General features: G+C 37.5%; 1 gene segment (V, D, J or C); it reads left to right on the forward strand.

Moving 5' to 3' along the window:
* The first annotated feature begins 1,806 nt into the window (after positions 1–1,806).
* LOC106000751 lies at positions 1,807–25,902 on the forward strand. The segment is given in 2 exon segments: positions 1,807–1,903; positions 25,511–25,902. Coding segments are annotated over 2 exon segments (447 nt in total).
* The last annotated feature ends 925 nt before the right edge of the window (positions 25,903–26,827 follow it).

A 26,827-nucleotide genomic window follows, 5' to 3' on the forward strand; every position in this document is an offset into this window, starting at 1 on the left:
AAAACAAACAAAAATCATGAACTCAAAAAGCAAAAGCCATCATTGATAATCTCACAGTGCTTCTGGGAAAACAGTCATCTACAATATTCAGGACCACAACAAGAAAGTAAGTTTCCTTAGGGAGCTCCAAAATAGAATGAGCACTTCCCATTCTCATTCAAACTACAACAGAAATTTCCAAATACACCCATTTTTCTCAGCTTCTCAGAGTCTTAGAAACTAGTATCCAAAGCACAGTAACTGTGATATTTTTTGGTCAAGTCTTTCAACGACAACATCAGTTTTGTTTCAGGAAAGAGCCTTAAAAGGCTGACAAGTCACAAATGAAAGGAAACAATGGAACAACAAGGCCACGGATACAAGCAGCAAACCTTACTAGAGGGACAAATTTTTAATTCATAGGATACAAACCATTCCATTTTCTAGTCCCTCACTAATAGCAAAGGCTGTTGGCCCTGATTAAAAGGAATGGGAAGACTTAGAAAACATTATATTAAATGAAGTAAGCCAGGCACAAAGAAACATAGGTCCCAATGTTTCCCTTATTTACATTAACTTGTAAATGATGGAGACAAGCAGAAATGGTCAGATAAGTTGATGTTAGGTGAAATGAACCCCAGGATAAATATTTAAATGGTTTTTTCTGTCTTGTGATTGTTTCTAACATATTTATAAGATGATTTCTTTGTTGCTTTGTATGTCCCTCCTGCATGGTTTAACCCCTGCTTTCACTGTATTTCATGTTGGTATATTTTGTGGAGGGGAAGAGAAAATAGAAATCGTTCAAATAGGGATACAGGTGAACCCATTGCAACAATGAGATGTGCAAGTTGTAATGTCCACAAACGAACTTTACAACATTGGCCTTAAAGAAGGGTGGTGGGGGAGAGAATGGGAAGGGGAAACAAGGAGGAGGCAACAATGCTTGATAAGAAATGTACTCATTGCCTTGCCCATGTAAATATAAATCCTCTGTACACATTTTTACAATAAAAAAAGAAAGTCACTGGGAGGGAGAAGTAGGGGAGGTGAGAGAGGGAAGTGATAGTAAGGAAAAAAACAACAAAGGAAGGGGTAACAATCTTCAAAAAAATGTACTCATTGGTTTACTCATATACAGCATCTTTACCGTGAAATAATTTTTTTTTAAAAAAGGAAAAATCCTAACAGAAATCTAGGCTTGAAAATAGCAGAGAGGATCTTGGTTCTCACATTTCATGCAGATCTGATGATACATGAGAAAAATCTTGAGTGTTTCACATCCAGACAATGAGCTTCCATAATATCCCTATATTATCAACTGAGTTCTGAATTATGTCTGATGTATTTTTGAATTAAGAGGTATACTACACAATGGTAGATGGATAGATATAGATTTAGATAGGTAGATAGATTGATGGAAAGATAGAGATGTTAAATGAATAGAGATATTAAACAAATTAAAAATATCCACAAATTCTATTCTTTCTATATCTTCACTTCTCTGCATGTTCTAAATATAAAGCACAAAATTATTGCTTTACTCTTCTCTCTTTCAATTGTCATGACACAAAGATTGAAAAACTCAAGTGAAATGGTCATCATCCCTGAATGCAACAAGTGATCTATTCAAAGGACAGTAGACTCATCACAGCTTCTGCTGAATGGATGAAACATATTCTCTGGGCTAAACTATGTGGGCACAGAGGAAATATTAGGATTTTCTGAGATGCGCTGGTCCTATAGCTGTTCCAAGCTTTACCCAGCTTTGCTGATTTGCATATGCTCAGAGCACAGCCTACTGCCCCAATGACTTCATAATAGGCTGCTCACACCCTGTGCAGCAGTCAGTCCCAGTCAGCACACAACATGGACATGAGAACCTATGCTCAGCTCCTGGGACTCCTCCTGCTCTGGCTCCCAGGTAAGGAAGGACAGCACTCCTTCCATATCTTGTGTTCTGTGATGCCTGGGTCTTCAGGGAAGGCCTCCTATAACATGACTAACAGTGTAGATGTTTGTGTTTATGTTTCCAATGGCAGGTTTCAGATGTGACATCTAGAGATGACCCAGTCTCCATCCTTCCTGTCTGCATCTCCAGGAGACAGAGTCTCCATCACTTGCCATGCCAGTCAGGGCATTAACTATTATTTAAACTGGTAACAGCAGAAAACAGGGAATGCTCCAAAGCTTCTGATCTATAATGCAAAGAATTTAGCCTCTGGAATTCCATCAAGGTTCAGTGGGAGTCAATCGGGGACAGAGTTCACTCTCACCATCAACAGCCTGCAGCCTGAAGATTTTGCCACTTATTACTGTCTACAGCATTATAGTTTACCTCCAAAAGCCGGGGTGAGCAGCTTTTCCTCTTACCTGCCCCAACTGCCTGTCCTGGGGAATTCTCCCGGCCTCACTTCTGATCACATGTCAGCCTGCTTATGTGAAGAATTATACAAGTCTCTCCATTTCACCAAATCTCATCAAAGGATGACCTAATGATGAAGTCTTCAGGAAAGAAGGGAAGGAACAGGGAGTTGAGCTTCCACACACAATCATAATGATCATGATGTATTGAGATAGCTGACTGTCAACAATAGTCAGTTTCCCCCAACTGTCAGAAATATTCCACCTAAGTGACTATGGAAATACATTGAGTAGCTCTGTCTTCTTTACTCTAAAAGCGATATTTTTCTATAATTTTCTATAATATCTATAATTTTTCTAGAATTTGGAGGAGACAATCTTGTATAATTTTGTAATTGAGGATATGATAGTAAATATTTGAATGTTTAAATCAATCTGATGGTGAAAATATTAAAATATCTCACCACTTTCTATGATACTTATCATCCATTTTTTACATATGTTTCAAACCACTTTGGTATTTTTTCATTATTTCTGTCTTCCTTAGACACTAATAGCTTTTGCATACTGTGAATAGATGTTGAATTTTAGAAGTATTTTAAGATACTCATATATATTGTTTCTAATCATGTTAGGATTGTGAATTTTACATATAAACCTACTGTATTAAAATCAATACAAGTGGAGCTGATGCTCCACTGGTAGAGTACAAGCTGAGGGACAACACCCAGTCCCATAGTTCAAGACCCACTTCCAACAACAGCAGTAAAAAATACAATCATGGAGTTAGGCACATGTGGCTCAGATCTGTAATCCAAGCTACTTAGGAGGCTGAGATTTGAGGATCACAGTTTAAAGCCAGTCCAGGCAGGAAAGTCCAGGAGACTCTTATCAAAATAAACCAGAGTACAGGAAGTGGTAGAGTGCTTGCCTTAAGCAGAAGAGCTGAAGAACATAGGAACAGTGCCCAGGCCAAGGGTTCAAGCCCCACAACAAACAAAAATAATACAATCATAGAATTTTAAAAGAATTTTCCAATTTAACTATATCAAATTATTTTCCTTGAGAGAAGGAGGAGAGAGAAAGTGGGAAGGAGGAATAGGAGTAAGACGTAGAAGAGAACAGGATGAAATTGTCCCTTTCCTAAGACAAATTTTGACAATAAGCAGAGGAGACCATAGGCTGAAAAATTTGACTATGTATGATCAAAGTTCAGAGGAAGTTCTTGTAAAGTAAGCTGAAGATTGGAGGACACGTGAAACATGGAAAAAACAGGACTGTATAGGACTGTAACCAACCTTTGCTATAGGTGAAGTGGCATGAAGCTCACACAAAAACATTGTGAAGCTGGTCAAATTGGTAATACTGGGGTTTAAAACTCAAGGTCTTTGATCCATTTGGAGTGGATTCTGGTTCAGGGTGATATATAAGGATTTAAATTCAGTTTGCATGTTTCTACACATGTGTAACCAATTCTGACAGTATCATTTGTTGAAGAGACTGTCATTCTTCCAACCTTTGTTTTTGGCTACCTTACCAAAGATTAGGTGGCCATGGGTCTCTGAGTTCCTTTCTGGGTCTTCAATTTTATTCCATTGTTCTACAAGCCTGTTCATGTGCCAGTACCAATCTGTTTTTTAAGTACAGCTTTATAATAGAGTTTGAAATATTGCTATTCCTGCAGCAGTGTTCCTCCTGCTAAAATTGCTTTAGCTATTCAGGTTTTCTATTATTCCACATGAATTTTTGGATGGCTTCTTCTTGTTGATTGAAAAATGTTGTTGGGATTTTGATGGGTATTGCATTGAATTTTAGATCTTGGAATTATTGCCATTTTCACATGTTTATCCTCCCAATCCTTTATTATGAAGAGAGTGGAGAGATCAGACCACCATGTCACAAACTTTAGAGGACATAGTTTTAACTGTTCACCATTTAGTATAATGCTGACTGTAGGTTTGTTCTATATAGCCTTTATTATATTGAGGAATGTTCCATGAGTTCCTAGTTTCTCCAAAGCTTCCCCGATTAAGACCATCCACAAGTTTTATGGTTCATTTTCAACATAGTGTCCATGAGTACCATTGCTGCATTTGTTCACCTTTTGTGCCTACATTTCTGTGACTCGCCTTACCCTCCAAAGATATATGAACTAACGAACAAACAAGACAAGAAAAGAAACACTGTAATAAAGAAAATATGTCTTATTTCCATGTTTTTGAGTTCCTTTTTATAAATGTTATTTTGTATGGTCAGAAATAAGGATACAGTACAACCCATTGTAACAATGAGATGTACAATACACTATGTTGAAAATGAACTTTACAACTTTGCTTGGGAGGTGGGTGGGAGATGTTGGAGAGGTGGGTAGGTAAAGGGATGGTAGAGGAAAAAATAACAGGTAATTCTGGATAGGAAATGAGCTCATTACAATACTGGATAGGAAATGAGCCCATTACCTTGCACATGTAACTGTAATCCCTCTGTACAATATCTTTACAATAAAAATTATATGTTTCAAGTAAAAATAAGTACACAGGCATCATATCTTTCTGTTTCTCTTTTAAGAATATCTTCCTTTAATCTCACTTTGTGTACATGCCTAGAGACCTATATTTTAGATATAGTTTCCCCACATGAAAGGAAACATGCACTACTTCTCTCTCTGAGCTTGGTATAGCACACAACAGGATTTATCCTAGTTCCATCCATTTCAAGGCATATGATATAATTTTATTTTTTCTAATGATTATGTACAATTCCTTTTTGAATAGGTAACACATTTCAACTGTTCATCTATTGTAGCGCAACTCTGCTTTTTCCTCAAGTTGGGTATTTTGAATAGTATGGCAATGAACATGGATGTGCAAGTGTCTATATGGTATCCTGGCTTGTGAGGTTCATGGCAGATGCAGAGTGGTATGGCTGGGTTTCAAGGAAGATCTATGTTTCATTTTGTGAGGAACCTCCAGCGTGTTCCAGAATGGTTATGTAGTTCATATTCCCACAAACAGTGCAATAAGATTCCTTTTCCTTCACATCCCTGCCAACATTTGTTATTTGAATTCACAAGTTGGCCAATCTTACTGGAGTGAGATGGAATCTATGAGGTGGTTTTATTTTTCATTTCCTCTATGAACAGGTATGAAGAGCATTTCCTTATGTGTTCCTTTGCCATTCTTACCTCATCTTCTAAGTCATCTATCCTTACCTCTTTGCCCATTAACTAACTGTTTTACTAGTTTTGGGATGGAGTAGTTTCTTAACTTCATTGGATAATTTGGGTATTAGGCTTTGTCTGATGTATTGCTGGTAAAGATCTTCTCATAGTCTGTTGGCTATCTTTCTAGTTTATTAATCATGTCCTTTGCTGTGCAGAAACTTTTTAGTCTAATGCAATCCCATTTGTCGTTTCTCTCCAATCTGGTATGCCTTTGAAACTCTATCCTAAAACTTTCTGCCGATGTCAATGAATTCTAGTGTTTCTCCTACTCTCTCTTGTAGTAATTTTAAAGTTTCAGGTCTAATGATGAGGTCTTTGATTTTCTATGAGTTGATATTTGTACATGGTGACAAACAAGGATTGATTTTTAGTTTCCTGCATATGACTGCTCAGTTTTCTCAAAATCATTTATTGAAGAAGCTATCATTTTTCCAAGGTATACTTTAACTTCAAATCAAACCATATCAAAAAGATGGTTTTATTTCTAGGTCTTATAGTCTGTTCTGTTAATTTTTGGGATTATTTTTGTGCCAGTTCCAAGATTTTCTGTAGTACAGCTCACAGTAGAGCTTGAGTCTTGAGATTGAGATTATATCAGCATTCCTTTTTTTGCTTAGAATTGTTTGGCTCTTTATTCTATCTCGAAATCCTAATTCTTAATCCTCAGGTGACTGAGATTTGAGGATCATGGCTCTAAGCTAGCCCAGGCAAGAAAGTCCATGAAATTTTTATGTCCAATTAATCAACAAAAATGCTAGTTGTGCAGCTGTGGCTCAAGTAGTATTACACTAGTTTTGAACACAAAAACACAGGGACCTTGCCCAGGTCTTGAGGTCAAGTACCATCACTAGAATGCACAAACATACACACACACACACAAACAATCACCAAAAGTATGGAAGTTATTAATTCTATTAATTTTATTTCATCTTTTTTAGGCAAAATTATGAAAGTGTTAGAAATTATTTGAAATATATTAAAACTGCTTTTCTGAGATCAAGTCTAGCTATAAAAAACTGAGTGTTAGGAAATGTACTTGCATGAGGGTTTGAGATCAGGAGGAAAGAGGTAGAAGAATAAATAGAGGAAATGAGTAGAATGCAGTTAAGAATGGAGTGCATATGCCACAGAACTGAGAAAAACAAGGGAGAGGGCTAGTCGAAGGGGGGCAGACATATCTCAAAATGCATTGTATGTATGAATAGTTTTGTTGTAACGACAAAACTTTCTAAACATAATTTAAACATTAACAAACATGGGCTAAGAAGATTGCTGAGTGGTAAAGTGCTTGCCTTACATGCATGAGGCCCTGGATTTGATTTCTCAGCTCCACATAAGCAGAAAAAGCTGGGAGAGGCACTGTGGCTCAAGTGGAAGAGTGTTCCCCTTGAACTGAAGAGTTGAGGGACAGTGCCTGGACCGAGAGTTCAGGCCCCACGACCAACAGAAAACAAAACAAAACAAAAAAATTGTTAACAAACATGTAGATAAGTGTGGTGTGAGAGGAGTGAGAATTTTATAAGGGATCACATTGAAGAGGGATTGTGTTCATAAACTGGTTTGCGGAATGGCAACTCCTTTGTACAATGTCCTACAGAAAATAAAAACATATTTCTTGGGTATAGGAAAACTCAGAAATTGAGAGAGATTCCTAAATTTCTAAAATCTTAATCTTAAATTCCTCAATATCATGGTCACTTTGGCCAAAGTAAATAGCCCTGAAAGCAGAGTTTTTGAATTTTATACATAATCGCAGGTGTAAAGTTCAGACTTCATTTCCCATTTTGATCATGTTGAATAATGTAGATGATGTCAATCGCTTCTGGTCAGTAATAAGTACAGAAGTATTTATCTATTGAGGAATGTATATTTTTTTGTATTGGCTTACCTTTAGTGAATATATTGCTCATTAGATCATTTTCACCTGTTTAATATAACCCCTCACATTGTGTTTATGATATGACAATGAAGTTTATCTACTTTGGTCAGGTGTGAAAATAAAATTTTATTTTTAAATTTTATTGTACTTATTAATTTTAGGCCAGTCGTGGTACTTATGTTAGAGCGTGGGTTCTGTTCTTGAGCTTTTTTACTCAAGGCTAGTGCTTGAAGATTTGAGACAAAGCTCTATTTCCAGATTTTGGGGTTTAAATGGAGATCTGAGTTTCACAGATTTCCCTGTCTTACTTGGCTTCAAACTATGATCCCCACATTTTTGCTACCAGCTACATAGCTAGAATTATAGTTATGAGTCACCAGTGCCTGGCAAGGAATAATATTTTAAACAAAATCAATTCCTATTTGAGAAACATCCAATCACAAAATTTTATATTTCCAACATTAGAGGCCATACAGAACTTTCTATTCTCACCACTCCAGGACAGCTCCAAATATCTCAGTTTTATAAGAGGAGTGCAGATTTGTCAGCAGACAACAGGCTTCTCTCTGGATGCTGAAGATCAGCACTAATCCAGAATATGTATCTCATGATCTCTTCCAGAACAAGTCTGAACAGCTCAGAGTCAACCAGGCTACACTTTCAAAGGAGCACTGGGTTCTGAAGAATCTTCAGACAAACCCATGTTCCACATATCCAATGTCAAGATAACGATCTAGTGTAGACAATAATTGACTGCATTGGAATATCCTGCTTATCTGCAAAGACGCCCATTTTGCTGTATGAATACTAACTGATGTCAGAACACTTGAACTTCATGTGTGAAAACCTTAATTTTGAAGGCTACCACCAGACAGAATCATGTCTCTGCCTGTGGAGCTGAGAGCAAAGGAGAGAGTTAGGATGCAGAAAAGCCTTTCTTGCCCTTGTACCCAAGCCTTGCAGTGACCTTCAGAGCCTGGCTGCTTCTAGAAAATACTCTCAGCAGGTAAACAGGAGTATCTGGAGCAACCCAGCCTCTCACTTAAGCTTCCCTGGGAGTTGTAGTTTATGAATTGAATCAGTGTGGGAGGAGTAATGTAACCTTGTGGACAGCTATAGGCAGGATGCTGAGTGTGAGAATGAACTCTGTCCTAGATCCATTGTAACTGAACCTAGACTGGGCACCTGATTCTATACTGACTGCAAAGTAGATCAGGACCTTAGGAGCTTTCAGGGTTTCTAATGATTCCAAGATAAACTGCTGCTAATGCTTGAATAGTATGGCAAGAGATGGTGAGTCTCTCTATTTCCTGGATATTATAAGGGAGGACAGAGACTGGGTCATCTGGATTTCATATCTGGCCACCAGGCAGAGGACACATGGAAATAAATACACTTACTGATAAGCGTGTTGCAGGAGAACTTCCATAGAATGGCAGATTGAATTCACCACACTGTGCTGAACAAATTTCCAGTGCTGTCTTTGTTTCCTGAAAGTCAGAGCATCAGGAGCTCCTGTAGCTGAGCAGAGAACTTCATGTTCATGTGGTGTGCTGACTGTGAATAACTCCAGCATAGGATATGACTGGGATGTGAAGAAATCCTCAAGTCAGTGGACTGTGCTTTGGGGATATGCAAATAAGCAGAGCCTGGAAAGAGCTGACCACATTTCAGCAATTCAGTAAAGGTCCAGTGTCCTCAAGAATCATCAGTCTTATTTGAGTAAATCAGCTTCAAATGCAGAAAACATGATTGTCTCTGGATGCTGAAGACCAGCACCTGTCAAGGATCTGTGGGTAGTTGCCATTTTGAGCTCTGCCAGGTCCACTGCATTCTGTCCCTGCTCACATTCCATTATGAAAGAGCCTGTCTGTTACAGTATAATCCCCAAAATTGCTACCTCTGACACATTCTTCACATCTCCCACAGATATTACTGATACCACAGATAATTACTCTTTGCTCTAATTCTATTATTATATTTGCGTGAAATTAGAGCAATGTAAAAGCAATATGAGGCAAGGTTCACAATTCTATGTATCTTTGCCTGATCATTCCTGGATGCCAGAGATTACTTTCCTAATCTCTATATACTCTTTTTTTGTTGTTGTTGTCGAGTTTGTGGTAAGGCTCTTCAGATATCAACTTCCTGTGTAGCTAGGATTACAAAAATAAGCCACTGGCCCCCAACTTTTTACCCACTGTTAATCTCATTTTCTTCAGTAGCAGGCATCCTGTTTCTACCAAGTGTTCATTCATTCGCCTGAATTTACTATGATCCAAAACCAGCAAATTCTAACAGGTCCCAATCTTTTAGTGCCTAAAGAAACACGTTTCGCATTGACTGTATTTAAGGCAACGTGGCCCAAGATTGAGGACAAAAGCATGTAAGGGAATGAAAGTAAGTCTTTCATTGGGGAGTTTGGCCATACTGGAGTCCAAAGGGTATCCTCACATGGGAACAGTGTTACTGTTGGCAAAGTGATTCCAACTAAGGAGAATAAGCAACAATATTCACTGTTAGTAGGGAATCCCACTGTGGGAATCAGACCCACATCAGGAGGGGAAGCTACCTATCAATGGGGCAAATGAACAATGATGACTACAGAATCATTGCAGAGAGAAGCAGGTGTGTGTTTGTGGATGTTGTCTACAATAGAAATATATATGATGGTGAAGACTAGGAGTGGTTATCAATGGAAGCATACATTAACCTTGCATTATTCATTGAAATAATTAGAGTCGAGATATTCACTCATAAATGTTTTTCATTTCTACAGAAAGACAATTGATATTAATTGTGGTTTAGAAATGCAATGAAAGGTATTAATATAGGCTTATATCTCTTTCATTCCATCTGTAGAAACATATGTACCCTTGTGCAGATAGAGAAGTATCTACACCGTTCTCCATTGCCTGGAAAATAAAATGACTTTTCAATCCCAAAAATACACCTATAGTGTTGGAATGTCATTATTCACTAATAGGAACTATTAATAGACAAATGTCTTTCTCTCCATTGTAAAACCAAGAAAAAAATGTAAGAAGATACTGATTTAACTTGAATCTAAGGACAAGCTCCAAAAAGAGATCCTAGTACAAACAAAAATGAGACAAGTAGTCAATTTCAGAAAAAATTAATTATAAGAATAAGATAAATGATTTAACCTATTAAGGAAAATATGACCTAAGGAATTGATACTGATGTTTTAATGAGGAATAGCTTAGTCATAAGGTGAAATGGTTTCTCCAAGCCTTAGATATTATAAATGTGGAGAGTGCCAACTCATGTGAGAATTCTGACACCATCTTCATCTTAGTTCAAGGTACAACTCACAGTCACGGGACACAGCAAATGAGAATGCTGGGAGATACTTGTTGGGTCTTCTGTCCCCCAAAAGACAGATGGGGTCCGAGAAAAGGAAAGTGTGGCTTGCGCCCCTTCCCCAGCCTCTCTCAGCCCAGGAGACAATCAGACATAGCAGGTAGAAAACTCATTTTTAACGGAGAGCAGCCCTTTTTAAAGCCAAAAATGGTGGGTGGCATGGCAGGGGAGGAAGAGGAACCAATCACTGTCAAGGTCATACCCGATCATGCACCTAAGCTTTCATGGCCTCATTACACACTAATCATAAGGCAAATTGGGCTCTGCCCTCTCTACTCTCTCTCACTAACATCTTGGCAAAATGCCGCAGTGTTCCTACTTATTTAAACTCAAGGGAAGCTGACCTTAATATCTAGTAGCTTATTTCAAAATTATTTGGTTTGACACCTACATATCATCTGTGTCAATTCACTTTATATCTTTGTGACTTTTAACAGGTGGTCCAAAACCTTTTCATCCCTTTCTATTTGTAGAAAATGTAATAAGCCACTAATAATTTTGTTTGATGTATATTTTTTCAGACACTAATTTCTTCTTCATTATCTATACCACTAAATTTTAACTTAAAAAGTTTTACAGTAATTTTAAATAATTTGGAGGTCCACAATTCTTATACATAGGTAATCTTCTACATTAAATGGTTTTCATTCCAATGGATCAATCATTGTTATTCTTTATTTCTTTCCCCTGTCTCCAAAGAATTGTGTGCTCAGTAGCAATCTAGATTCATATTTTCAATGCTTATCTTTCCATGGGTGATTGATACATAGTACTAATACTCTTCCTTGATACCAATCAGAGGTACCAAGCAACAATTTCCAGTAGCCATGTATAAATATATATATGTACATACACACAGAGACACACACACACAAACATATCCTAATCAGAAGAGAAAACAAACACTACATAACAATATATCGGAAATATATAATTATTATATAGATAGGCTTTTGTTAGATGTATTTACCCATCAGCAGAATAATGGAAGTGTTCAGAGAAATGTAAGGGAGTGTGGCTACCTAAAATGGTTCTGCAGGATATTTGTAATAAATGCATTTTTTTTGTCATTTGTGGCGCTTGAACTCAGCCTGGGTGCTCTCACTCAGCTGTTCAGCTCAAGGCTAGCTCTCTACCACTTTAACCACAGTGCCACTTTGGTTTTCTAATTGGTTTATTGGAGATAAGAGTCTCACAGACTTTCATGACTGGCTGCCTTTGAACCTTGATCCTCAGATCTGAGTCTCTTGAGTAGCTAACATTACAGGACATTCAGGCCATTTTAGTATAAGCCACTGGTGCCCAGTTTGTATTATATGCATTTTTGAGGAATAATATATCCACCCTAGAATGGATTTATTTAGATATAATGATAATGTTTAGCATACTTTTCGCTCTATTCTTAAATTTTTTTAAAACCTTGCAATCAACATTCTTAATAACATCTTAATAGACTCAATATATGTTTCTGTATATGTATTTTGTATGTGTATGAAAATAGGTGAAGAATTCCTCCTAAGTTGATGACCACCCACAGTGGGCATCATTCCCAACGTTGGCTATTCTTTTTAAATTCATGGCAATTTATTTTTATGAGTTCATCTATTTTCTGATCCCTCAGATTTATTTGAAAAGTTGCTTATGTCAAATCTTTAATACATTGGTAACTTATTTCCTCCTCACATTGGCAAATTGTGTCTTTCCATTGTGTTTTTCACCATTTTTCACATTTATTTTATTTTGATTATTAAGGTGAATAACAGAGGGATTATAATTATATGAATCAGATGAGTACAGTGATAATGGATAATGAGATAATATTGTACTATCTCTTCTGTTCCCTCATTCTCTCCCAGTCCCGCCCTCATGTCTCCACCTATGAAATATATAAAGTTGTCTAGTTCACATCAAGGCATGTGCAGTGAGCTCCACTGCTGCCCCAATTCATAATTATTACATCAAATTCCATACAATTCTGTATTCCCTCAACCGTCCTGAGTATGTACACTTGAATTCACCATAGATGAATAAAACAGAATCACCAATAATTAAAAGAAGTAAGACAGATCTTTTGTTTTGTATCATTGAGTTCATTTAGATATATAGGACTATATACATATAATTTTATATAAATATGAAGAGACATGTAGACATTCTGCCCAATGGTTTTTCTCCTAAGAGTATTCTCTTTTGGTCTGATTTTGTGTAGATATTTAGAATCCTGTATGATTTATCATATCCCAATGCTGTCTTAGAATCCACATTTTATTTTATGTTTATATGTGTGTTTTGGAATAGAATGAGAAATAAAAACAGGTTATATCCCAAGTTTTTTCTTGGGCTCTGATTTAGACCAAAACCAAGCTGTCCTCATTTTGACCATTCCTTCCACCAGGTGGCAGGATTTACACACCAGTATCTAGTGAAGAAGATTAGGGGTAGGGCTGGCAACCTTGTAACAATAGGCTCTTAATATATTTAGCCAATGATTTCTCCAGGCCCTTTGCCTGCAGACCTCTGGAACACTAGAGTCAGCCTGTGTAAGTTCGAGATAATAGAAACTTATTCTCTTCACAGGTAGAAAAAGCTCTTACACGCCTCTGGCCCAAAGCAATTTGGCTGGTTAGGAGGGTGTGCTATCAATCTGCCTTGCTCTCCACAATACCTGTTACAGACAACTTCTCTAAGCTGATCTAGCTTCGAGATTGCTAATATTCACAGACAGAAAGGAAGAGTCTGGGTCTCATCCTATTTATTTGCAAGGGTAAGAACATAATGAAGACCCAGAGAAGATATCATAACACTGGAAGACCAATGAGAAAGAAACAACATGATTTATAAAGACATTGTCTCAATGTCCTTTCTCTTACACACTGATTTGGTTCTGACCACCTTCCATGTGAGACTACATGCTTCTTAATTTTTAGCGTTCCACATGAGGAAGCAGATTTTGGATAAATTAATCTCCTTGCATTTTTGAATTATTGTATTTCATAATAAGATTATTAAACATAGCATGTACTTTGATAACATGTGGTCTTAAGTCCAATATTAAAACGTCTGACTGGAGATAGTGGCATATCACAAATACTGAGGTAATTTTGGTCTTTTCTGTTACCAACAAGCATTTTTTTCAGCCCCTTAGTCATCAAACCACAGGAAATGGCTTACTGAGGCCATTGTTATAATTGCTTTCCTTGCTTTAAGTGTTTTTATAATTTACATAGTAAAGCCAAATAAGGGAAAGTCTGCCTCAGCCTTATACCTGATCTAAAGGAGAATCCACATTTCTGGGGGTGGGAGGGATGGTTGAGGGGCTTGAACTCTGAGCCTAGGCGCTATCCCTGAGCTCCTCAGCTCAAGGCTAGTGCATTACTACTTGAGCCACAGTGTCACTTCCATTTTTTCTGGTGGATAATTGGAGATAGGATTCTCATGTATTTTTCTGTCCAGACTAGCTATAAACCACAATCCTCAGATCTGAGCCTCTTGAGTACCTAGGATTCCAGGTGTGAGCCACCGAGGCCCAGTTAGAATCCACATTTTATTTTATGTTTATATGTGAGTTTTGGAATAGAATGAGACATAAAAATAGGTTATATCTCTTTTCTACAGCAGTGAGATGTTCACATGCATAAAGTTATTAGACCAGTTTAAAATGTCCAGAAACTCTATTCTCCCATATCTTTACTTCCTCCATATACGGAATATAATACAATTATTTTGCCTTTATCTTATCCCTTTCAAACTCATTACAGAGAATTGGGATTAGGACACACGGGAAAAGCAGGTCCTCATCCCTGCAGGCACCAGTAGATTTAGGCATAGGACAGCAGAATGATTGTGACTTGTCCTGTTTGAATGAATCATATTCTCTAGTCTAAAACTAAGACACATGGGCATCATGTACCTATGATGATTTCCTGAGATGAGCCAGCCTTGCAGGAATATCCATCTTTGTCCAGCCCTCCTGATTTGCATTTGTCTTCATCACATCCTACTGCCATAATGAAGTCATAATAAGCTGTTCACACCTGTGCAGCAGTCAATCCCAGTCAGTACCCAGCATGGACAGGAGGACTGCTACTCATCTCCTCCTGCTGCTCTGCCTCCCAGGTAAGGAAGGATAAAACTTCTCTCACCCTGTGTGGTCAGTGATGCCTGTGGATTCAGGGAAGTCCTGTAAAACATGAGTAATAATGTGGATATTTGCTTTTATTTTTCCAATGCCAGGTACCAGTTGTGACATCCCGATGACCCTGTCTCTATCCTCCCGGTCTGCATCTCCAGGAGACACAATCATCATCTCCTGCAGAGCCAGTCAAGGTATCCGCAGGGTATCAAACAGGTATCAGCAGAAACCAGGGAATTCCCCAAAGCTCCTGATCTATTACACGTCAAGGCTGGCCTCTGGGTCCCATCCAGGTTTAGTGGCACTGGATCTGGGACAGATTATTCTCTCACCATCAGCAGTCTTAAGCCTGAATATTTTACTACTTATTACTGTCAACAGCATATCAGTTACCCTCCCCCAGTGATATAAACCATAATAAAACCTTCCCAGGAAAACAGGCTGGGCAGCCCTAGCTGCTTTGCCTAGTTCTTCTACCTGTTGATAGTGCTTCTCAGCTGCAGCCAGATTCTAAAGGAAGATTTGTCTGCAATCTAGCATTCTGTTCTTCTTAGCCCCAGCAAAATACCCATGGCACTGAGTCTGTGATTTAATAGTTGAAACCAATTGTTACATATGAGGAGTGCCCATCAATTATTTTGGACATTCCACTTCACTAAAATATGTAACAGCTTATTTTCAATCAGTTTCTTCATAGAAACTAAAACAGCTGCTCCAATAAAAATGGTCTTTTTGAGGTTTTCTGAATTGCCATCTTAAAGAATATACAACACATTTTATATTGGCCACTGATCTTCAGCAAGTCAATGTCTTCCTTTCCTCTCCAAGCACATCTGTGTCAAGTGATATTTCCATTTCTTACTTCACAAATATCCAGCTTACAGAACAAAACATTTCTATAGACGGTCATTCAACTGTTATAAATGTCCTAACCCCTGGACACCAACCTAGATCAGAAGCTTAGGAGCTTTACTAATTTTGGTTGATGTCAATATACCAGCTGGTGTCCACCTGACTCAGGAATCAACTACAATGATAATAAAGACTTCCAATTCTTTTGGCAAGTCTGTCCTCTTCAAACTTAATTTTCATTTGTTAGAAAAGGTGTATACTACTGTTCCTCAGGACAAACATAAAAATACAAGAGCAAGATGATCTCAAAGACAAGGAGAAATGAGATAATATCAGAAAAGTGAGCACACTTTTTGAGAGTTAGTATTTCAAGGAGCTCATGCAGGCTCCTAAATATGTGCTCAGAATTGTGAATGTAAACGTAAGAATTAAGAGGCATCACATTGTAGCACAATTCTCAGTCCAATTTGTTTGTAATATGTAATGGAATCAGAAATGAAGATAAACAGGAGTTCTGACACAATGGCCTTCTATTGGCATCCTCACAGAGCCAAAGACCAGGAGGGAGAAGGAACCAGGACCAGCACCACATCAGCAGTGTTGAACCTGGCTTCAGAGTACTTCAGAAGCAATGAGAACTAATTTGGTGCCCTCTCCCATGGCTCAATCTAGCCAAATCAAAGGTACAAACCCTTGTGAGGAAAAATCTCATTCCACAGCCCTCACATCATTCACCTATAAAATGTTTCAGAATTTTTAATAATGTAATTCATAATTGTAAAACTTATGAAATGTGGTATATTTTATGTCAATATTCTTTTAATCTACATGCTTTCAATGTAAATTTAAAAAGAGAAGCAGACAAAAAATCCATTTAAATCTATGAAAATTTTTGCAATAACAGGATGTGACATGTTTAATACATTGCATGACAAAGTGGAGAATATATTTATTTTGTTGAAGCTTCCAGACTCCTACACATGAGCCATTCATCATCCATTTTTATTTTTCAGATAGATAGCATTCTTTTTTTGTATTATTTTATTTTATTTCATTTTTGTGAACATACTGTACAGTTTATAGCTCTGAGCTCCTATATCAACATATTGGAGAGATCTGAAACCAACAATTTAATGACACATCTAAACCTCCTTGAAAAAGAGCAGCAAGATAAACCCCAATCCAGTAGATGGAAAGAAATAATTAAAATTAAATCAGAATTAAATAAATTAGAATCCAAAAAAACTATAGAAAGAATCAACAAAATGAAGAGTTGGTTCTTTGAAAAAAATACCAAAATTGACAGACCCTTAGCAAATCTTATCAGAAAAAGAAGAGAACAGACCCTAATAAATAAACTCAGAGATGAGAATGGAAACATCACCACAGAAACAACCATGATTCAGAACATTATAAGGGAATACTTCTCAAAACTTTATGCTAATAAGATAGGTAGCATTCTTGTACCTTAATTCGTCTGGCAATGCACTTTCAACTTCAGACTTTGTATTCTCATAATATGGAAAATGAGTTTGGATCTTTTCACAAATATTCACTGAAACTTAACATCCAGGATGAACTTGGGTTAGGAAGGGTTCAAGATTTCCCTTTCTTCCATGATCATAAACCAGGCACCACTCTGAGCTCCACCAATTGTAAATAGGTATAAGTTGAGATCCAGCTTAACTTAAAAGAGATTTTTCTACTGCAGTCCTAATTTTTTCTATGAACTGTACAGTCAATAGATGTTTACAAATATCACTGGGATTGAAAAGTGTCTCTCTCTAGAAAGCTCTTGCGAATGTACAAGACCATTAAGGTATTAGAAAAGAATTAGGTCCTGAGACAAGTTCTACAAACACCCACAGGCAAACCTGGACAGTAATTAGAGACACATTCACTGGATCTAAACACACAGGTCACATGGATTCCCCAGAGCTCTGAATCTTTCTTGAATAGAGTACTTGCATCCTCCACAGGGAGGAGACCAGAACACAGTACCCTGGGACTATGCAACCTGTCCTTAGTCCTGTTTCAATTGGATTCCATATTCCAATGGAAGAAAGTCATTGGACTTCAAATTAACAGAACTCATTTTCCTTTTTAATCATTATTAAGATTTTATTGTGACAATACCATACAGAGGGATTACAATTACATGAGTATAGTAATGCATATCTCTATTATCATTGTTGCCTCTTCCTTTGTTTCCCCTTTCCATCCTTTCCCATCTTCCCCTCTTTCCCACTCCTTCCCCCCATCTCGGCCAAAGTTGTAAAGTTCATTTTTCTTTTTTTCTTTAATTGTGAAAATACTGTACAGAGGAGTTACAATTACATGGGTAAGATAGTGAGTACATTTCTTATCAAGCATTGTTGCCTCCTCCTTTGTTTCCCTTTCCCATCCTTTCCTATCATCTTCCCTTCTTCCCCCCTCCTCCCCTCCCCTTTGGCCAAATATGTAAATTCATTTTTCAACATAACGACTTGTATATCTCATTGTTGCAATGGGTCATTTTACTGGCTGGAGAAGAGATCAAGACTCTTTCTTTTTCTCTCTCTCTCTTACTCTGTATATGTGTGTGTGTGTCTATATTTGTCTCTCTTTTTCTATATCTGTCTCTTTTTTCTCATAGAGAAGCAACTAGATATATTAGTTATCTGTTAAGGGATGATATTTCCACTCACTGGGAAAGGATAAAGACAGAGGCATGTATGGTTGGGTAGCAGTGATTTTTGATGAAGTAATCATGTCCGGGATCAACACATCACTTCATGCTGATGAACTTTGAGAAGTAATATCAAAGGCCCAAAGGTGGCAAAATATGAGAGGTCTCAGTACAGAAAAAAATACTGAGAATAGATGATACCTAATGTTTCAATAGTGGCAAATTTATGAGTCATAATCAAAAAGTCAGAGTAAACATATATCTGCAAAATATGTTTCAACTATATCATAATAATCATCATCAAACTACTGTAAAATAGTTCTCAATATATTCAGTTTGCTTTGTATTATCTTTTTACTTAAAGAAATTAAATGGCTGGGCACCTGTGCCTCACACTTGTAATCCTAGTTACTCAGTAAGCTGAGATGCAAGGATTGACATTTGAAACCAGCCCAGGAAAAATCCATGAGGTCTTACTCATCTGTGTTCATCAGAGAAATTAGTCTGTAGTTCTCTTTTTATGTTGGGATTTTGCCTGATTTGTGGATGAGATTGGGATAGCTCCCTCTGTTTCTATTTCTTGGAGTAGTCTGACTTGTGTGGGTATTAGTTCCTCTTTAAAGGTCTTATAGAATTTCATAGTAATTCCATTTGGTTCTGGGATTTTCCTTGTTGGAAGACTTTCAATTGCTTCCTCTATCTCATTGTAAGATGTTGGCATGTTTAATTGATTTATTTCTTCTTGGTTCAGTTTGGGCAATTTGTATTTGACTAAATATTCATCCAATTCTGCTAGGTTTTCTTTCCTTAACGAGTATAGATTCTTCAAATAATTTTTTATAATTGTTTGGATGTTTGGGTATTTGTTCTAATTTTTCCCGTGGCATCCTTGATCTTATTTTTTTCTTTGTGAAATTTTTATTGTGAAAATACTGTACAGCGGGGTTACAATTACATGGGCAAGATAATGAGTACATTTCTTATCATGCATTGTTGCCTCCTCCTTTATTTCCCTTTTCTATCACTTCCCATCTCCCCCTGTTCCCCCATTCCTCTCTATTACCACCCCCACCAAAGTTGTAAAATTCATTTTTAGTCATAATGATTTGTATATCTCATTGTTGCAATGGGTCCACCTCTATCTCTATTTAAATGAGTTATTTCCCTTCCCCTCCACAAATTATACCAACATCAAATACAGTGAAGCAGGGGATATACCATGGGAGAGGGACATACAAAGCAACAAAGAAATCCTCTTATAAATATGTTAGAATTAATTGCATGAAAGTAAAATCATTTGAATCGTTATCTTGAGGTTCATTTTACCTAACATCATCTTATCTGACCTTTTCTGCTTGTCTCAAACATATACTAGTTATTGTAAATAAGGGAAACCATTGGATCTATGTTACTTCGGGCCGGGCTTACTTCATTTCTTGTAATATTTTCCAAATCTTTCCATTTCCTAACAAATGGGGCAATGTCATTCTTTCTGATGAAGGCATAGAATTCCACTGTGTATATATACCACATTTTCTGGATCCATTCATCTACTGAGGGGTATTTGGGTTGGTTCCATATCTTAGCTATGGTAAATAATGCTGCAGTAAACATAGTTGTACTGGTAGCTTTACTATGGTCTTGTTTGTGATCATTTGGGTGAATACCCAAACGTGGGATTGCTGGGTCATTGGGGAGTTTTATGAGGAGTCTTTTGAGGAACCTCCATACTACTGTCCAAAGTGGTTGAACAAGTTTACACTACCACCAAAAATGCAGTAGGGTTCCCTTCTGGACCTATCCCCTCCAGCATATGTTGTCATTAGTGTTCTTGATTATAGCCATGACCCGGAATACCAAAAATGATCCTTAACAGAAAGAACAGTGTTGGAGGAATATCAATATCAAATTTCAAACTCTACTACAAAGCCATAGTAACCAAAACAGCTTGGTTACAGGCACAAGAATAGATCTTAGGACCAAGGAAATAGAATTGAAAACCCAGAAATGAACCTACAGACCTATAGCCATCTAATCTTCAATAAGAGATCTAAAGAAATATTATGGAAGAAAGACATCCTCTTCAGTAAATGGTGATGGCAAATTTGGTTACTCACTTGAAGAAAACTAAAGCTAGATCCTTATATATCACCCTGTACCACAATAAACTCCAATTGGTTCAAAGACCTCGGAGTCAAAGAAGACACTCTGAAAACATTACAGGAAGGAATAGGAGAAACCCTCGGTCTCCTTGGCACAGTCTGAAATTTTCTGAATATAGACCCAGAAAAATATAAAATCAAAGAAGTGTTGGACAAATGTGATTGCATGAAGTTGAAGATCTTCTTCATGGCAAACGACAATGCTAGCAAGATCAATAGAAACCCCACTGATCGGGAGAAGATCTTCACGAGCCATACCATGGAAAAGGGTCTCATATCTAAAATATACCTGGAACTCAAAAAATTTAATCTCCCAACTAAAATCTTCAAGAAACAACTGCCCAATTAATAAAAGGACTAAAGACTTAAAGAGAGACTTCTCTGAAGATGAAATAAGAATGGTCTTTAGACTCATGAAGAAATGCTCAACTTCTCTTGCCATAAAAGAAATGCAAATAAAGACATCACTGAGATTGCACCTCACCCCAGTTAGAATGGCTATAATCAAGAGCTTATGTTCTGTCCCTATGTTTTATGCTAAAGCTAGCATTCTTCCTTGGGATTTACAACTCAACTTGGGGCTTTTGGCAGTTTACTGGAGATAAGAATCTCACTTTCCTTCTGAGTCTGGCTTCAAACATAACTCCTCAGATTGCAGCCTCATGAATAGCTAGAAATGCATTCACTCTAGAGTCATCAACACCTGACAATGAAATACTCCATAACTTTTGTAGTTGAATGAAATATTTCCCATGATTTTATTAAGTAAGATAATATTTCCCATTAAACAGACAAACACTATTGCCCACAACTATAATAAATATTTGATTCTTAGTTAATTTGTTGTATCCTTTAACTGACAAATCATATTTCTAGATATAACTTTTCATTAACTCACTGGTCTAAAATAAATCTCCTTGATTACATAACACTATCCAATGTGTTTGTATCATCTTCTCATTCTATAGTAGAACTTGAGGTTCCTCAGCTACTGCTTCCATTGGTAAGGACAAAGATCTGAGTAAAAGAACAGATCTGATTTTTTTCTTACTCAAATTAGGACGCACAGCAATCATTCCACTATCATTGGAAATCTAGGGGCTAAATAGATCTTGTTTCAAAATTAAACAGACAGGAAAGTCTTTACCCAAAGGAAGGTAAAATAAGTTCATGCAGATTGGGAACCTACCAGTCTTACTATGTAACCCAGGCTGGTCTAACTATGTGAGTAACCTAGCAACCCAGAAAGGCTTCCTTGTTCATTGGTAAGACCAGCTCACTGACTACTGTAGCAAACTCGCACTTCACAACCTTTCCAGCTCTGGATGGCATGTGGAGACATGCTGTCCAGGAGATGTATTCAGGAAGACAGCTCCCCTGCCCCCACCTCCAGCTGAGTGATTTCACTCCTCTACTAACTCTATTGACTTCCTTTTGGAATGTACTGCTGTTTGAGATGATGTGACAACTTCAAATTGAGGAATACAAAGCATATCTGAGTGACATATATGTGGAAGGGCAACCATGGCATGTTCTCCCACATGGCATCTCAAGTAGAAATACAATTTCAACAGAGAAATTCACAAATTACTGGAAATACTCCAGTTACACTAGAAAATATTCAAGATTATTTTTGTCTTGTGTAGCCACAACTCCCACTGAGTTATAGAAAACCCATGTCTCCTTTAAACATCAAGGCAAGACCTTTTAAATTAATTTGCACATTGTGTCATTACATAACAGTATAGGTTGCTCAAAACTTCTTTAGAGGCAGGTTCTGAGACCTGAAAAGCACTGTCAAACCTCTAGCTCTTCTGCTCTGGGCTCCAGGTGAGGTTGGCAGAAAAGGTTAGTCACAATCTTCACAGCCATTGCTGCTGTTTGATTTGCAGGTTTCTCACACTGATTGATTCAAGTCTTTTTGCTCAATTTTCTGTTATTAAAGTGTCTTCCCTGACAAGTTATAGCTGTCACTAATGCAATATGCCTACATTGGGATGGTCTCAGTACATCTGTGACCATTTGTGAGATATGATTACCATTCCAGGGTCCAATGGAGACATTGTACTGATTCAAACTCCTGCATCTCTGGCCCTGTCTCCTCAAGACATGGCCATCATCATCTGCAGAGCCAGTGAGAATGCTGATAATGAATTTTAGAGAGTTTCATATGGTGTTAACAGAAACCAGGACAGCCTCCAAAACCTCTGAGCTATACAGGATCCAATAGGGAAAGTGGGGTCCCAAACCGGTTCAATGGCAGTGGGTCTGAGACAGATTTCAACTTCACCATAAATCCAGTGGAGGCTAAAGATGCTGAAAATTGCTATGGTCAGAAGAATAACAAGTATCCTCTCACAGTGCTTTGGCTCAAAAAAAATATACTTCAGACAGCTGCTCACTGAGGTTCACTGTCTCAGGTGTTTCTCTTCTACTGAGCACTTCAATCAACTCTTTAAATTTGTTTGTATGAAGTGGTCAAAGTATCAGAAAGAAAATTCAACAACTGGAGTGTGTGTGTGTGTGTGTGTGTGTGTGTGTGTGTGTGTGTGTGTATACAACAAAATCAGATGGATCATTTGGTGTTTTCCTTCCTGAGAACCACTTAGGAATTTCAGACTTTGCACTTTTTTCTAGATGAACAAGGCCCTTGCAAAGAAAAGTATTCTGAATTTTCAGAAATACTTACTCTCAATGTGCTTGATCTTCCCTGCAATCACAATCTCTGCTATGTGGAGGACAAAATTAGGAGGGCCAGAGTTTCAGGACATCCCAGAAAAGTCACAAGATATATTTCTGGAATAAAAGACATGATGGCACATGCCTGGATTCTAATATATGGGAGAAGCATAACAACAGGTGTGTAGCCTGAGACTGGGCTGGAAAATTGTGTGAGACCCAATGAGTGAAAAATAACTTAAACATATAGGGTGGAAGACGTGACTCAAATGATAGAACATCTGTTTGCAATGTCAAGAGTTCAAAATATATTGATATTAATTTAATTACTTCACTACACTAGTAGATGAAAACACATTTCAAAAATAAAAGTCTCTGAATAGACAAAAATCTATCACTCTTCCATATATAGGCTGATATTCCTATATTAATTTGAATTTTGAGTTTACATTAAAAGGCCACTGTACTTGCTCAGAGAACTAAGAAATGTGAGACAGTATTCCTACATTATGTTATTCAGGTATGCCTATGTTCATATCATTCTGTAATCTAGATTCTCAATTCAATCAGAATTAATATACTCTATCCTCACCGTACAGAGGCCATGTCCTCTTTCTATCATACTTTTTGTTCTCATGTTCACCACCTTCTCTCAGCAACTCTCAGCTTCTTTTTACTATTTCATGAGTCCCTCTAATATTGCAGGTAGAATACTTACAGAGAAAATCACATGATCAAGGATAGCCTGGAAGTCATTGTAATATCATATCAAAAAAGAAAGAAACCAAACAGAAAGAAAGGAAGGAAAGAAGTAAGGAAGGAAGAGGGAAAAAGAGAAAATAACATAATGGACTCTATAAAAATAACTGCCTTTCATTAGATTTTATAAAACTGAGTACTTGAGATAAGACCTGGCAAGGACCTTAGTATTTCCATTTATTGGTAAATACTTTTCCATTAAATGTATTATTAAAATTTTTCTTTTGTATAACTTCTCTTTGAACAAGTGCTATTAGATTACGTTAAATTTAAGCCACCTGACAAATATAGGGAAGAATTAAAGTTATTTCTTTGACAATGGAAGGCCTCTGCACTTGAGATATGGTACAGGAAAAATTTATGCGGTAACAGAAATTACTAAAAATATGCACGTTCATTTAAACTAAAATATTTACAAAAGGCTAAAACAAGCAAAGATCCCTTGTTTATATGGTTAAACTTGAAACTGTAAGTCTAAGTAAAAATTGTACCTGGTGACATGGCAAAACACAAAAACAACAAATTTTTGGCTTCTCTGGTAGCAACATGCTTTTGCTTCAGCCCTCCAGCCATCTAACCACAGGACATGTTTACTAAAACCTTGATATAGTTGTTTTCCTTTGCTTTGAAAATTTTCCTATGTAGTAAAATTTTCCTTTACGCAGTAAAGTCAATAAGGAAAGTTGGACTCAGCCTTTTTACCTGCTTGGGAAGAATCACATTTTACTTTGTGTATATGTGTGTTTTAGAAGAGCCTGAAGCATGAATTGTTTGAAAACTTAACAACTTAAATTTCTCTAGCTTTGTCAATGAGATATTAAATGCATAGAGATATTAAACAAGTTAAAAATATCCACAAATTCTATTATTTCCATATTTTCACTTCTCTGCATGTTCTGAATATGAAGCACTCAATTATTACTTTACTCTTCTCCCTTTCAATTGTCATGACATAAAGATTGAAAAACTCAAGAGAAATGATCATTATCCCTGAATGCACCAAGAGATCTGTTCAAAGGACAGTAGACTCACCACAGCTTCTGCTGTACGGGTGAAAAACACTCTCTGGGCTAAACTAAGATATGTGGGCACAGATGAAATATGAGTATTTCCTGAGTTGAGCTGGTCCTATAGCTATTCCCAGCTTTACCCAGCTTTGCTGATTTGCATATGCTCAGAGTACAGCCTACTGGCCCAATGACTTCATAATAGGCTGCTCACACCCTGTGCAGCAGTCAGTCCCAGTCAGCAAACAGCATGGATAGGATGACCCCTGCTCAGCTCCTGGAGCTCCTGCTGCTCTGGATCCCAGGAAGGAAGGACAACACTCCTCCCATCCTGTGTGTTCAGTGTTGCCTGGGTGTTCAGGGAAGGTCTCCTATAATATGACTAACAGCGTGGATATTTGTGTTTATGTTTCCAATGGCAGGTTTCAGATGTGACATCAAGATGACCCAGTCTCCATCCTTCCTGTCTGCATCTCCAGGAGACAGAGTCTCCATCACTTGCCATGCCAGTCAAGGCATTAGCAATGATTTACACTGGTATCAGCAGAAACCACGGAATGCTCCAAAGCTTCTGATCAATTTTGCAAAGAATTTAGTCTTTGGAATTCCATCAAGGTTCAGTGGGAGTCAATCTGGGACAGAGTTCACTCTCACCATCAGCAGCCTGCAGCCTGAGGATTTTGCCACTTATTACTGTCAACAGGATAATAGTTTACCTCTCACAGTGATAAGAGCCATAACAAAAACCTCCCATGGAAGCAGAAGTGAGAGGCTGGGCTGCTCAGCTGCTCCTTTTGGGGCCTCCATCTGCTGATAGAGCCTCTCAGATGTAGCATCACTATGAACACTTTCAAAGGTTATTATTTAAATGTGAAGACTCCTCTTAATCGATGTCCCTTTTCCCGTCCTATATCCCAGAAGCACAAACATGGCCATGCCTATTCTCATATAATGACACCTTTTCTGGTTCACACAGTAAAACAGAAGCCAGACATGAATCTCTAAGAAGAAATTGTTTTAATACAGGACATGAGTCTATTCATTAGGTTCTTTACTGCTAGGTCATCAGAGAAGTGGGAAGGAGAAGTGTGGCATTCTCTGGTTCAGTGAGGCTGTCTGAGGGCTTTTGAGCACATAATCCTGTGATTCTCCACCCTGTGAAAAAGCCAGGGTGAGCAGCTGATGCTCTTACCTGACCCAACTGCCTCTCCAGAGGAATTCTCCAGGCCCCACTTCTGATCATATGTCAGCCTGCTTATATCAAGAATTATACAAGTCTCTCCAGTTCACCAAATATAATCAAAGGATACCTAATGATGAACTCTGCAAGAAACCATAGAAAGAATAGGGATTTTAGCTTCCACACACAATCATAATGATCATAATGATGGATTGAGATAGCTGACTGTCAATTATGGTCACTTTTTGCCAACTCTCAGAAACAGTCCTCCTAAGTGATGGCATTAAAACTCACTTAAATGTCATTGTAATTTGTTTTACCAATCTGGGAAAATGAACTTTTTAAAAAAATAACAAACTTCATTAATTTCTTTGCAGGAAACTATCAAAAGCTGGAAATTGTATGAAACATCACAAGTTGTTCATGATCTTACACAGCAACAAACAACAAATAATTTCTTGACTAGCAAATCAGATGCAAAACCAAATTACAATACCAAAAAAGGAAAATGCATTACTTGGGTTAAGATTTCTTTTCCTTCAATGCGCTAGTGACTCAA

This window comes from Dipodomys ordii, unplaced genomic scaffold (genome assembly GCF_000151885.1).
Source record: "Dipodomys ordii isolate 6190 unplaced genomic scaffold, Dord_2.0 Scaffold237, whole genome shotgun sequence".
Classification (NCBI taxonomy): Eukaryota; Metazoa; Chordata; class Mammalia; order Rodentia; family Heteromyidae; genus Dipodomys; species Dipodomys ordii.